Source organism: Pundamilia nyererei, unplaced genomic scaffold (genome assembly GCF_000239375.1).
Source record: "Pundamilia nyererei isolate P.nyererei 1_Seehausen unplaced genomic scaffold, PunNye1.0 scaffold00040, whole genome shotgun sequence".
NCBI lineage: Eukaryota > Metazoa > Chordata > Actinopteri > Cichliformes > Cichlidae > Pundamilia > Pundamilia nyererei.
The window spans coordinates 1,313,186-1,326,270 of NW_005187441.1; the positions used below are offsets into that span (position 1 = coordinate 1,313,186).

The following is a 13,085-nucleotide window of genomic DNA, read 5'->3' on the forward strand; positions in this document are numbered from 1 at the left end:
TGCTTTTCTTTTGTGTTTCTCTCTTAATATTGCACTTTAAATTCTAGAACAAACTGTGGAAATATGGACCTTTTGCTCTTTAGGAACATACATGTGCCTTTCCGTCCCTTGAAAAGGGAAATTTAGTTGTCTTGAAGTCTGATAATTAGTCCTGGGAGGTGCATTCATGTGAACTGTAACCTGTGAGGACAGAAATGGACTGAATGTACATGATATAACTCTGAAGTTTCAAACTGTGCATGACTGTAATCTTATCTATAGCATGCTGGAGATGAAAAGGCGACTTTAACCAGTACACTGACACTCTGATGGATGTGTTATGCCAGTGTGAGCATGGGTATTTTAATGAGATCAAAGCAGCAGAACAGCTGGAAAGAAGTCACAGTACACGGCCTGTCATGTTTCATAAAAAATAAAATAAAATTCCTGTCCATTCTGAGTCTGCCTGTCTGTCCCGAGTCTGCCTGAGTATCTGGATTAGTGTTTCCGTGCCCGTCCAGCCTGCCAAACCCAAGCGCCCAAGGATGCCACTTCCGCCTGCCTGAGCTCTCTCTCAGTCACACCCCTGCAGGTGTAGTGGCAGAGGAGCCACGAGGTGGCTGGCGCACAGAAACTGTGCCACTCTGCCAGCTGTGCTGACCTCAGGTATGTACTACCGGCTGTCTTGTGCAGGAGATCCGAAGTAATACCAATGCTATTTTCTTTTTTTTTTCAGCCCAAGCCATGACAAGACCTTGCATGACTTAAACCCACCGCAATCCAAGGCGAAGCCATCTGACACTGCAGCTAAAACCACCACAAAGCCACACCCGGAGAGGTGAAAAATGCAGATCTGCTGTTGCTGCCCTGCGGCTTCAGGCCAGACATTTAGGGAAGGAGTAGGAGGAGAGAAAGGGATGGTGAAAGAAGGGATAGAAGAGTGTGGTCTCAGTAAAGCGCAGGGCTTCTCACAGGGTGGATGTGTTTGTTTTTCTGACAGCTCCCAGGCTCCAGCTGACAGACACTGGAAAAGTAACTGGGGAAAAAAATGTGCAGGCAGGAGTGATGAGAGAAAGAGAAGAAGAAGAAGAAGAAGAAAAAAAAAAGGGGGGGGGGGATCTGGGATAGCTACCTAATTAAATGCAGGGGGAATTTAGAAATTTTTTTTAGGGATAGTTCTGCTCTGCACCCTGCAGCTGATTTCAAGTCTCCAATACTGGGACACACAGACTGCGAGGCTTTTTGGGGCTGTCAGGGGACTGGGAGGGTTACGGGATGAGAGGATGGGGGTGGGTGGGATGGAGACAGAAGGGCCTGCCCAGAAAAACACCAGGGGCAGGAAATACAGTTTTTATGGCCGTTTTCACACACGCTGCGCTCGATTTGCGCACGCGAGTTTCAGCAGAACAGAAGATGGGAGGAAAACACAAGGAGCAGGAAAATAAACACTACAGGGGTGTGAACACAGAGACACGCGGGCAAACTGTCGTTGCTGTTTCGACCTTCGGGGTTTATATTTAGGGAAATCGATTAAAACACAGAATAACGTGACATTTCTTCATGTTCAAAGACGAATATGTGACGTGTGTGAGCTCCTTGGTTATAGTGAACCAGCTGCCCCCGCGTGCGCCATCGAAATCAAAACAAACTGTGTCGTCACACTCCAACAGCTGCCTCGGTCTCTATGCGAGCGCGCAAGCGGAGAAGCGGCAGGTGGAGGCGCGTAAAATAAAAAAGAGAAACATCAATAAATAAGGGAGGGGGCTGTCTGTTTACCTGCCTGGTGAAGAGGATGGCGGCGTCGTGGTGGTGCTGGTGGTCGTCGTCCAGTGGGTTCTGCTGGTTCTGCCACTTGCAGAAGCTCTTGAGCGTCGCCGCCGCGTTCTTGGTCACCTCCAATCCCTTCTCCTTGTCGGTCACCGCGGTCACTTTGACCACCGACAGCCGGATGGGGTTCTCGATGCTGGCGTGCCCGTACAGCTTAGAGGCGATGGAGGCCAACGTGAGCAAGTAGTGGTTCAAGTCCTTTCCATACTTCTTAGTCATGGTCTCGTCCGCCACCAGGAGCAGCTCCACGTACCTGGCGCGAGACACCGACCTCCTGCGCCGTGCGCCCGGCTCCGGGGAGGGTGCCGTGGCGAGCCGGCTCCACCATCTCCGCCCGCGCTCATCTTCGGCTTCCAAAGCGAGCCCCTCGCGTTCCCGTCTACCCTTCCCGCGACCTCTGCGCCGGCGTTTGCGTTTCTTGCGCCCGTCGCGCGTCCCGCAGCTCTCGCGGCCCTCGCTCATCTCCTCGAAGCTGAAACTTTCGCGCGTGAACACGTGGAGCGCGCTCTCCGCATCCTTGTCCTGCAGGGCGCGCACATCATGCTCATGTCCTTTTGCCCTGACGATGGGGGTGACGGTGTAGCGCGCGTCCTTCACTGCGAAGAAGCCCTCGAGACCTCCTCCGCAGAGGTTGAACACGGCCAGGGACTCCGGGTTGGAGTTCACGGTCCCGCGGTACACGCACTCCCTCTGCAGAGGCGCAGGGCTCTGTCCCATCATGGCGAGCACATACTGGGGGCTGAAGTGATGAGACAGCACCGACTCGTCTCGTTCCATGTCCAGCTGAAAGCGGCTCTCATCCAGGTACACCAGGTAGCCAACCCTCCCTCCCCCGTGGTAAATCCGGTCAATAGTCCGCACAACCCCGTCTGTCCTCCGGGCAGGTGTCAGAGGCGAGCCGCTCGCAGGTGGAAGATAGAAACCCTGGAAAGTGGCAAGCCCGGCTTCCAGCTCCAACTCCACGACGCACAGCAGCAGTAGCCGAAACCAGAGCATGCTCCCGGTCAGAGCACCCAGGAGCTGCACCATTGTTCATTCCAACGTGACAAACATCTACGAATCCACTAAAACAAACCTGGACCAGAGGAGAAGACAACTTTGAGTGCTTGTTCCTCCAAAATGCGCATCCTCTCGGTGTCCACAGCTCTCATCCAAAAGCACACAGCATTCACCAACAGGGAGGCAAATAAAACCATAAAGGAAGAAAAAAAAACCCAAGAAAAAAACAGAAAAAAACAGAAAAGGGAAGAAAAAAGAGCAGCAGAGAGGAACTGTGCGCAGGCTGGAGAGCACCGAGCTGAACTTGGAGAACAAAAACACAAAGTTTGCTCTTAATAGGACCCGGAGAGGAAAAAGTCCTGCCCCCTTTTGCGCTCAATCACCATTCCTCCACCCCCCTCCTCTTTTCTCTGTCTCTCGCTCTCTTCCTCAAATCAGAGTAAAGTCAAGTGCTGGAGGAGAGGAGAGGAGGGAAACCGTAACAATGCTGTCACTGGAGGATTTTCTGTTGCCTCAGCAAAGGAATGAGGAGGCAGTTATTATCTTTAAGTCACTCGTGGCTGTGAAGAAATAATGAAAATCTAAAACTTATGCATTCATCAGTTTTAAGTTTTCAACGCCAACTTCCAGTTTACATTAAAAACTTCACCCAAAAAACAAAAAACCAAGTTGCTTCTCCCCCCCCTTAAAGTGAACTCCGACACCCCTCCATTAAATGCCAGCCTGTTATTTTTAACACTTTTACCACTTTGACTACTTTAATAATTGAAGGGCGGCAGGATTTGAAAGGAGACTTTCAAAAAACTTAAAGCGGAATAGATAATTTATGGCCGCTCCTGAATAAGAACTCTGGGAGTTCACTGTTCCCCGTGTGAGAACATTTAATGCTGTGTGTGTGTGTTTGAGGAGGAAACGGAAGCAATGGAGGGAAATCTGTGAGCGTGCATACAGTAGGTGCTGTATTGCTCCAACTGGTTCTGAGAATGTAAAGGTGGTGGGAGAGGAAAAAAAGCGTGTGTGTTGTGTGTTGTGTGTGTGACTCTGCAGGTGTGTGGCTGTGCCCGATACTGCCCCAGGACCTGTCTTGATTATTTATTGTACCTTTTCAGGGGCCTGGAGTGTGTGTGTGTGTGAGTGGTATTGCAAATGGGATGTCATACTTGTGTGCTGAGAGGGATTTAGCCTCTTGCTGGGGCTGAAGTCACCACGTCTCACTCATCCACAAACAAACATGCTCTCAGAGGGCAGCCAAACAGGAGAGAGGCTTTTCTGAAAAGAAAAGAAAAAAAAAGTCTTCCAAGACACTGCTCATTCGCTGACTCACCTAACAGCTATTACCTTCACACACCAGCGAAGGGGGAGGTCAGTGTGTGTCTGTGTGCTAAGAGGAAGGCCTCTCTTCGTGGATACACTCCCCCCCCCTCCTACTTTTCTTCCTTCTCTGTGCAGAACTTGAGAACAGATATTACATTTCAACTTTGCTGCGTCGGACGGTGAGAGAGCATGTCAGCCCTCCTAAAGAGCCATAATCCAAAAGCTTGCTGGACAACTGAGTGGTGTGGGCAGTGCTGGCTGGCACGCAGCTGTGTGATGGGGGTGGGGGTCGTGTGGGTGGACAGCGGAAACTCGGCCCAAAATGGGAACACAGTGCACCGCCACCATAAACCCTGGAACACCCCCTGTCAAATCCCGCCATGGTACGATCCACATTTGAACCAAACATCCCACACGGAGGAGCGCTTTACTTTCTAAAACTTGTAAATGACTAACTTAAATATTTAGAGAATAATCACAAATTGTTACAAAGTGTGCAAAGTTGTGTGTTTAGTGGGGGCGGCTGGGTGGGGGACTTGGGCTCGTGACCTCCTCATATCTTTGTTACGGCTCTGCTGCTGAGTGTTAAAGCCTGTGCTATAGAGTCCCACAGACCTGAAGACAGCACCACCACTGCTCAGCGGATCCAATATCAAGCTCAACTTCACGTGCAAATCACCCAGCTGTTATGCAACCCCCCCACCCTTTCTCTCCTCCCTGTCCTCAAGTTTCATCTCGATTCCCCCTCCAAGTGCTTCTACTTTACACCAAGCTGTCAAGAGTATTGCGGCAAAAAGTGTGTGCATGACTATAGGATCTTTGATACAAGCCGGACCGTCAGTGCTCGCGTGGCTGAGAGCTGTCTATTTCCAGTGTATCTGCAAGTCAACGTGTCGGAGATGTGACTTTTCCTGTAAGTGCATGGGCAGGGTTTCAGATATCTAGTCCCGGGAAGTAATGTGGCCAAAATGTTTAAATTTTTTAAATACGTGTGATGAAAAAGTGCTGCAGCTGCGAGCTGGTGGCAGTGAGCCTGAGCAGAAACGAACTTTTTCTCCAGCATCTTTCAAAGCATTCAGTGAAACAACGCACAGACACATGCTTTGGCTCACATCCTTGCAGCGTCCTCCTCTCTTCTTCCCTCCCTCCCTCTTCCTCTCTCCTCTTTTGAATCTCACACACTCAGCCCACTGGATCATTTTTAATCCACATCATGTGAAACAGAGACGTATGCCAAAGCAGCCATACAGACATAAACCCTCCCCCGTTTTCCCTGCACACACACACACACACACACACACACACACACACACACACACACACAGTTACATAGTAACCCGGATCACATGTGCAAAAAGAGGCTGCATTCAGTTTTGCACGTCACCAAAACGAGATGTGTGTGTTTGTGAACCCTTCGTGCTGAGCCACGTGTGTGTGGAGGACCAACCCGCTTCCTCTGGTGGCTGTGAGGGGAGGGACTCCAATACAGTTAATTGACAAACCGAGCCTTTTACATAACTGCCGGACTCTGTCTAAGTGCTGCTGTCTGAATTCCTCCCCACCCGCTGCTGCTCTCCCTCCCTCTTTAGTCTCCATGACACCCTCTCCTCCTCCTCACACACACACTCCATCTCTCCTTGACTTCTATCCTTTCACGGATGTTAAACCAGCAATTCGCATCAGGATGAGGAGAACACTAATCATGGCATTTGTTCCTTTTTCCTCCACCTCTCTCCTCACTTCTTCGCCTCCGCTCGTCCACCCTCCTTGTAGAAGCCAGGTGTGGCCTCAGCATCTGTTATCGCCCCACTGAGGGAGACCGCGACGCCTCCCGGGGCCTCCCGGCGACACACCTGCACGCACACACACGGCTTGTCACACGAACTGAATTAAACAGTCGACACAAATGCTCATGTCCACAATGTTTATATATATATGTATATTAATATATAGTCATTTAGAAAAGAAAATAACAGTACAGATGGAGGATTTCAAAATAAAGAGGCACATGCATACACTTGTAAACAGAGATGATGACACACTTGGATCAATCTGAAGTCAATCAGAAAGACATCCAGGTTTGAATGACAGCAGTTTCAAGTTTCCATAAGAGTCTCTTTATATCTTCGAACATACTGCATTTGAACACATCGCAATTGCTCAAGAAGAAGCGTTTCCAGTGAAGAACAGGTTGTGTCCTAAAGCACATTAAGTTACTGGAGACGTCGCCTCCACTAGGCTGAACGGTGATAGAAAAAAGAAAGGAAGGAAAGTAGAGTGTAAATAATTAAAACATATTCTTGATTTACATTTCAAGTCCAAACATAAGGAACTGAAGTTGTTCAACTAGGACACATTCCTTCATCGCACTCCTGGTGTTAGTTTTCTATGTCGTAAACATATCTCTACTATCATTTACACGCTGTCTTCAAAGAAGTCTACTGCGTTCACACGTTAGAGCCGCAGAGAAAATCACAATAAAGAGGTCGGAGAACTAAAAACATTTCAACTCAAAAGTGATGTACAAAATTAAAAAATAAAGTCAGATATATTTTTCTGACAAAACAGTCGCAGCAGCAGTACTGCAGTACTGCATGCTGGCTGTATGCATGTTTCCCTGCAGTGCACAGCTGTCTAAATAATGCCTCAAATCTTTATAAAAACTGCACAATTGCAACAGGAAGTAACAAAAACCCCCAAAACAAAAACAACAGTAATGAACTTTTTTAACAACAAAGACGTGTGATGGATAAAAACCGATTGCTGCACTTGATCTCAAGCACTTGTGCGTTGGCAGCAATAAAAAGGACTTGACTGAATGTCTTCTCTACTTGGTCTGAGGGTAAGACGTGTTATGATCCATTCAGATGTCATGATATTGCCATCACAGAAGGTGAAGCATGAGAAAAAAAAACAACCCATCCCTATAAATTACTGCATAACACGCCTGACTCATGGAGTCATTTCAGTTTATACCTTCACCCCAATGAATCGATGCACTCTTTTAGTGGACTCCAAAGCAAAGCAGTCATGCTAACGCAAACAGTAATCTCTCAGGCTCTCATAGAGAGTATAGCTCTATGTATGTATGACTGCTGGCAAATAAAGGGAACATTAGTCCTGCGCGCAGACAGCCAGCAGAAGCTATAATTATATGGTCCTTAATTACATGAATAAACTGAGACAACAGGAAAAAAAACAGGTAAAGAGATAACATGATTCAAAGCCAGAAGGGTGTGCTGTTTTACAATAACCAGCTCTGGCAGGCAGGGTGTGGGTCTGGTGCAAAAGATTAAACAAACTGTGTCCCAGTTCAGGGCTGGACCCTCTGTAGAAAGCTCCAACCTGAAGAAACTACTCCAATAGCAGCTAGATGGTGCGTTCAGGTAGGTCTTGTTTAGTTTTGTTTACTTTAACTGACGTTTTCACTGAACTAATTCAAAATAACCTTCTAAAGTTAAATATGTGGAAAATATATCAGCTTTATCATCTGAATGCTCCTGTAGATGAAGGCTGTTGTAGATGACGTGGATGTCCTCTGAATCCCTTCAGAGAGCCCATAATTGAAGGATCACCTTTTGAGCTGATTACAACATATTTAGTCAACAAGTACAGACTGATGAGGATCCAGCCCCTCTGTTGGTATCCAGCAGTATTAGCTTTAAAGTTGACCCTCCGGCCTGACACACCCGACTGACCGAGCAGCAGCCACTGTTACATTGTTGTCAAGTGTCTGTCGGGTCATCTTGTCCTAGATGATTTCTTTTAACGGTGCCTTTGACTTTTCAGTGAGAGGCAGACTGGGGCTGGAGGGGATCGCTGACTGGTTGGAGAGGTGGTGGAAGGTCAGTGACGGGGTTTCAACGGGGCTGCACAGGATTTGGAAGCGCTGCGGGATAGAAAGGTTGCAGTTAGTTGACTGTGGATCAGCGTCATTAAAGGCACAAGACAGTTTCACATCCAACAGCAGGAAAAACACATTGTATCACCTGTGTCAGGGTTCCCGGGGTAGTGACCAGGGCGTAGATGGCCCAGATGGGAAGCAGAGAAACGGATGAGAGGGTAAGGATCCAGCCCAGCGTTGTGGCCCATACTGGAGCCACCAGTCCTTTCCCCAGGCTCAGTGGTGACCAGCGCACCAGGGAAAATATAAATGTGGCCTGAAGAGGGGAGAAAGGAGGACGGGGTAAATACTAAAGGTCTAGGCCTCTGTCAGTGCGCCCCAGGGTGGCTGTGGCTACAATGTAGCTTGCCATCACCAGTGTGTGAATGTGTGTGTGAATGGGTGGATGACTGGATGTGTAAAGCACTTTGGGGTCCTTAGGGACTAGTAAAGCGCTATATAAATACAGTCCATTTACCATTTAGGCTTAGACATTTTAGGCCAAAAATGGTAAATCAGTGTTTCCCAGTTAAACAGCAGCAGCGATAAATACCCTCCCTGAGAGCCCTTTAATAGCAGCTGGATGTAGACGAACAGGTGGCTATTTACTCATTCGCTGTTATGCGGTCGATGAGATGTCTCCTAATGCTCTCAATAAATATGAGACCGGGAAAGAGTCTGGCTCTGTCCAAAGGCAGTAAAACACCTCTGCTGCACAATAAAAACATGCAGTACCTCTCCCAGATTTTCATCTGTGCAAAACATGTTTGAATTTAAATAGTTGCTGATTATATTTTTATACTAAATTACAACTACGTGGACAAAAACAAAGAAACCCCAACGACCCTGGGAAAGGTCGTAAAATACGGATCAAACCAGAACGCAGTGATCTCCAAAACGCTGAAGCCCCATATTTAACCTAACAAGTGAAGAAACAAAGAAGTTTCTCAACATAAGATTTCAAAGAACAAACAGATTATCATTAAATGACTCAAAGCTGAAAACCAACGATCTTTATGGTTTAAGGCAGTGCTGCATTTAAAAAAAGACACAATTCTGTAGTGGAAATCATTTCATGGGCTTAAAAATACTTGAAAATTGCAAGTTAAACCTCAGAAAGTATCTAGAAACCCTCACAACCAAACAACAACAAAACAATTCTACAAACAAGAGAGGCGATGCTGCCGTCTTTGGGCCACAGCTGATTTAAGGATGGTCTGACTAAATAAGACTGGAACTAAAAACAAGTATCTGGAGCAGGAAGTGTGTCCATAACTGCAGCTTTCTTGAATGTGTTGCTGGCATCAAATTGAAAAGCAGACTACATTTTTCCAAATAACTTTTGACATGCTGTCTTTCTTCTGTTTCAGTTGAATGTAGCCTGAAATTATTTGCATTCAGTTTCCATTTACATGTCAAACAGTGTTTCAACTCTTTTGGAAACTGCTCGCATCCAGTGCTTCTTGCGTCCTGCCAACAGAGCTCATGATTCATTTTCTGCTCTGGAGGTGGTGGAATAAAAAGCCAACCTCACTGATAGAGAGACAAACAAGTGGCACACAGATGAACCCTGATATTTTCCTGAGAGGTGGAATCTGTATGAAATCCCACACCTGTGCTAATGGACATCCTACTTCACAGCAAACAGCTCATAACAAAGTGGAATGCAGGTCAGCGGGTGGAGGTTACTCACAGTGCACACGATCGGGGTCAAGTATTTCCAGCACAGGTTGAAAAAAGGAAGAGGGCTGTAGCCGGTCATATCCCTGATGTTGGCGCTGAAGCGCTCTGCTCCTGTGGCCAAAACAAGAACACAGTGAGGTTTGGTTGTGGTTCAGTTCACATCATGGTTTGGCAACGGTGGCCAACTGTGCTTAGAGAACATTTTTTCTTCCTGGTATTCACCGCCAGAGCGGAAAATACAAGCAAAAAAAAAAAAAGGAGAGAAAAACAAATTATAACTGAAATCGCTGCTGCACAGGACAAACAGCCAAGCTGCTGTTTACAGCCTGTCCACACTCATACACTGACATCACGGTGAATGACCTTTGACCTTTCAGATATGAAATGTCATTATGTTATTTTATCCTTTTGGGCAATTGTGTGGAATTTTGTTGTAATCTTGTGATATACTGGCCAAGCTGAGGACACACACCAAACTGTCTGACTACCAACCCTCCTGAAATCCACACTAGTGCTTTTCTCTGCAGGCTTAAGAAAGTGAGCAAAATGCTATCGGTACCTACAGCTCTTTTCTTTTCTGTCTGGAGTGGTAGTAGGAGGAGCACAAACTGTCACATACTCTGCAACTTAATTCAGTTTTATTAATATATAACACAACAACCTCAAGGCGCTTTATATTGTAAGAAAAGAAACATCTACAATATTAAAAAGGAACTCCAACAATCAGACGACACCCTATAAGGAAGCACTTGGCGACAGTGGGAAGGAAAAACTCCCTTTTAACAGGAAGAAATCTCCAGTAGAACCAGGCTCAGGGAGGGGTAGAAACAGGACAAACCACCACACTGTAATGACTTACTCAATAACCTTAAAGCAATTTTGACACATGAAAGCTGGAGAATCTCGGGAGAGTCGGATGAGGAAGTTGTCAGCAGCTTTTCTTTCAGTTACTCCACCTCAGAAGGTAAAAAGAGGACACATGACACCCACTTGCTGGTGGTAAATTTCCAGTTATTTCCCTGCTCCGTTCTCAAACGAGTTCAAGACCGTCAGACATTCTCACTGCTAGTCTAAGAATTGTGTCCCCCACGAACCGTTCCCTCCAGGGCCACATAACCAGCGGTACAGGAGTGTTAGTGGTCATCAGAGTCCTTAAAAAACTGTAAATTCCCACAGCCGTAAAAAGGGGGAAAAGGTGCAGCTGAGTTGTGAACGCTGTGTCGCACAGTCCACTTAAAACCCTTCTCCTCAACTCAAGGAGAGCCATAAAAACAGGCTTTTTGGCCCTCATAAGCACCCACACCTACAAACACATTCTCTGCTGGAGTATTCAGCCTATTTTTTATCTCATGAAATGGCAACATATATTTTTTCTAACACTTAAAGTCGACTGTCTAACCTCACTGAGCGTTTACTGCATTGTCCTGATGTATGCATATAAAACACTCCCTCCATTGCACTTTTAAACAAACAGTGTTTTTGTGAATGCTTCAGACCTCCATGTCTGGCTGGAGTGGGGGCTCCCTGGGGCCAGCAGACTGAGACTGAGAGGCGACAGGGCCCGGAGGCTGATTTAGGGCCCGGAGGAGACAGACAGGGGCCTGGCTAGGAGCCAGTCTCCCTACAACAGTAGGTAGCTGCAGCCATGTTAATATACTGTCTACTGCCTCTAAGTGGAATGCCGGAGGAGGGGAAGAAGTGGACAGCGAGACTGTGTGTGTGTGTGTTTATCAGATTTGAGGACTTATATTCATTAGTGATAAAAGTTCTTTTTATTTTCTATATAACAGCAACCAGCTTAAGATTATGTATAATCTCATTATCCTACTGCCTGAGCTCCAACTGAATTTAATTAAAGTCAGACTAGTAGAAATGACTCGGACACTATTTTTCCATTAATTTAGTGCTACATTAAAAAAAAAGAAAAGAAAAGAGCAAATAAAAATCAAACAAGAAGAGAGGAGACCAAAGCAGGAAAAAGGAGTGGAGAGAAAGAAAATCAAAGAAAATGGAAAATAAGCTAAAAAATGGAAATAAAAGAGAATTCAAAACAAGAGTGGAAACAAGATAAAGGAAAGAACCAGGAAAATAGGATGGCAACAAATATAAGAACATTGAAAAAAGTATTTAAAAGAAAAAGGGGAAGAGGGGTTAGGGAAATGAAATGTTACACCGGAAGAGTCAGTTTGTGAAGGATCAGAAAGAGCAGTGTGGCGAGGAGAAAAAAGGGGAAGACAAGGAAAAGATTAAAATTGAAAGGAAATGAATGATTAGATTGACAAGGAGATTAGATAAAGACGGAAAAGGAGGAGCGGAAAGGGAAGGAGAAGGAAAAAAGAAGTAAAAGGGCACACAAAACAGAAGAGATGAGGAAAAAGGGAGATGATCAGAAAAGGAAGGAAAAGGAAAGGGGGAAGAAGAGAAAAAGGAATGGGAAATATAGAGTGGAGGGAAGAATCATGAGGACAGAAAACAGGTGATGAAAGGGCAAGGAGCAGGCTAGAGTTGGGATTTGTACCGTAGACCCAGCCGATGGCCAGAGACTGGAAGATGGAGAGAAGCAGCAGACTGGCTCCACTGCAGGAGAAATGGTCATAGATCTGGAACACATACAGACCGCCCTGCACCACACAGAAGAGACGACTCATTAAAAACAGGCTACTTCTCCAACACAACACATCCATCCACCGGTGTGACTTACCGGTGTGACCATGACCAGTCCAACCAGGAAGCAGACGATGCAGACAAACAGCAACAGCAGCTCTCTGCGGTGACCTCGTCTGATCAGGTGAGGGTACAGGTCAGTCACTGATGTCATCAGGGCCTCCAGGCTCACAAACTGCACGAGACACATATGTCGGCGTGTTTCCATGACACCGAACGCAACGCCAGTGGAGAGAAATTCAAAGTTTGTCGAGGGTGTTAGTCTGCATCTACCTGTGTGTCCAACCCCAGCATGATGATCATGAGGAAGAAGCAGACAGCCCAGAGTTGGGGTACGGGCATCATGGCTACAGCTCTCGGGTAGGCGATGAAGGCAAGCCCGGGTCCTGAGAAGACCATGAGACCAAAGATATTACAAACAATTAATATAAGTTTCTTCTGACATAAAATAATGGAAAATATTTACTATTTTTATCACATTATCATTTAGAGCTGAGCTCGGTTTTGTCGGAAGTTTCTTCCTTCAAAGAGAGTTTTCCCTTCCCACTGTTGCCAAGTGATTATTAATGGGTGGGTTGTCTGTGTAGCCACCACGAAACACATCATTAAATACCAGCTAGGCCAACTTCAGTAATAGGGCTGCCACGATTAGTCGACTAGTCACGATTACGTCGACTGTTAAAATCGTTGAAGACTAATTTAATAGTCGACGCGTCGTTTGAAGCTTTGTAAGATC

The 13,085-nt window shown here is 46.3% G+C and overlaps 2 protein-coding genes across 4 annotated transcripts in view; both read right to left on the minus strand.

The window, feature by feature from the left end:
- adamts5 (ADAM metallopeptidase with thrombospondin type 1 motif, 5 (aggrecanase-2)) overlaps nt 1–3,095 on the minus strand; it is a 17,356-nt gene extending 14,261 nt beyond the window's left edge. The window contains exon 1 of the mRNA XM_005730933.1: nt 1,756–3,095. Within this exon, the coding sequence (XP_005730990.1) occupies nt 1,756–2,835 (1,080 nt within the window). The 5' untranslated portion in view covers nt 2,836–3,095. The remainder of the gene's footprint in view (nt 1–1,755) is intronic.
- Nucleotides 3,096–6,078: 2,983 nt separating this feature from the next.
- The window catches only part of LOC102215919 (sodium- and chloride-dependent GABA transporter 2-like), a 35,891-nt gene continuing 28,884 nt past the window's right edge, over nt 6,079–13,085 (minus strand). For all 3 annotated transcript variants that reach the window (XM_005730935.2, XM_005730936.1, XM_005730934.1), the window contains exons 10-15: nt 12,623–12,735; nt 12,387–12,524; nt 12,204–12,306; nt 9,696–9,796; nt 8,109–8,279; nt 6,079–8,008 (exon numbers count right to left, since the gene is read on the minus strand). In XM_005730935.2, the coding sequence (XP_005730992.1) occupies nt 7,871–8,008; nt 8,109–8,279; nt 9,696–9,796; nt 12,204–12,306; nt 12,387–12,524; nt 12,623–12,735 (764 nt within the window). In that variant the 3' untranslated portion in view covers nt 6,079–7,870. The remainder of the gene's footprint in view (nt 8,009–8,108; nt 8,280–9,695; nt 9,797–12,203; nt 12,307–12,386; nt 12,525–12,622; nt 12,736–13,085) is intronic.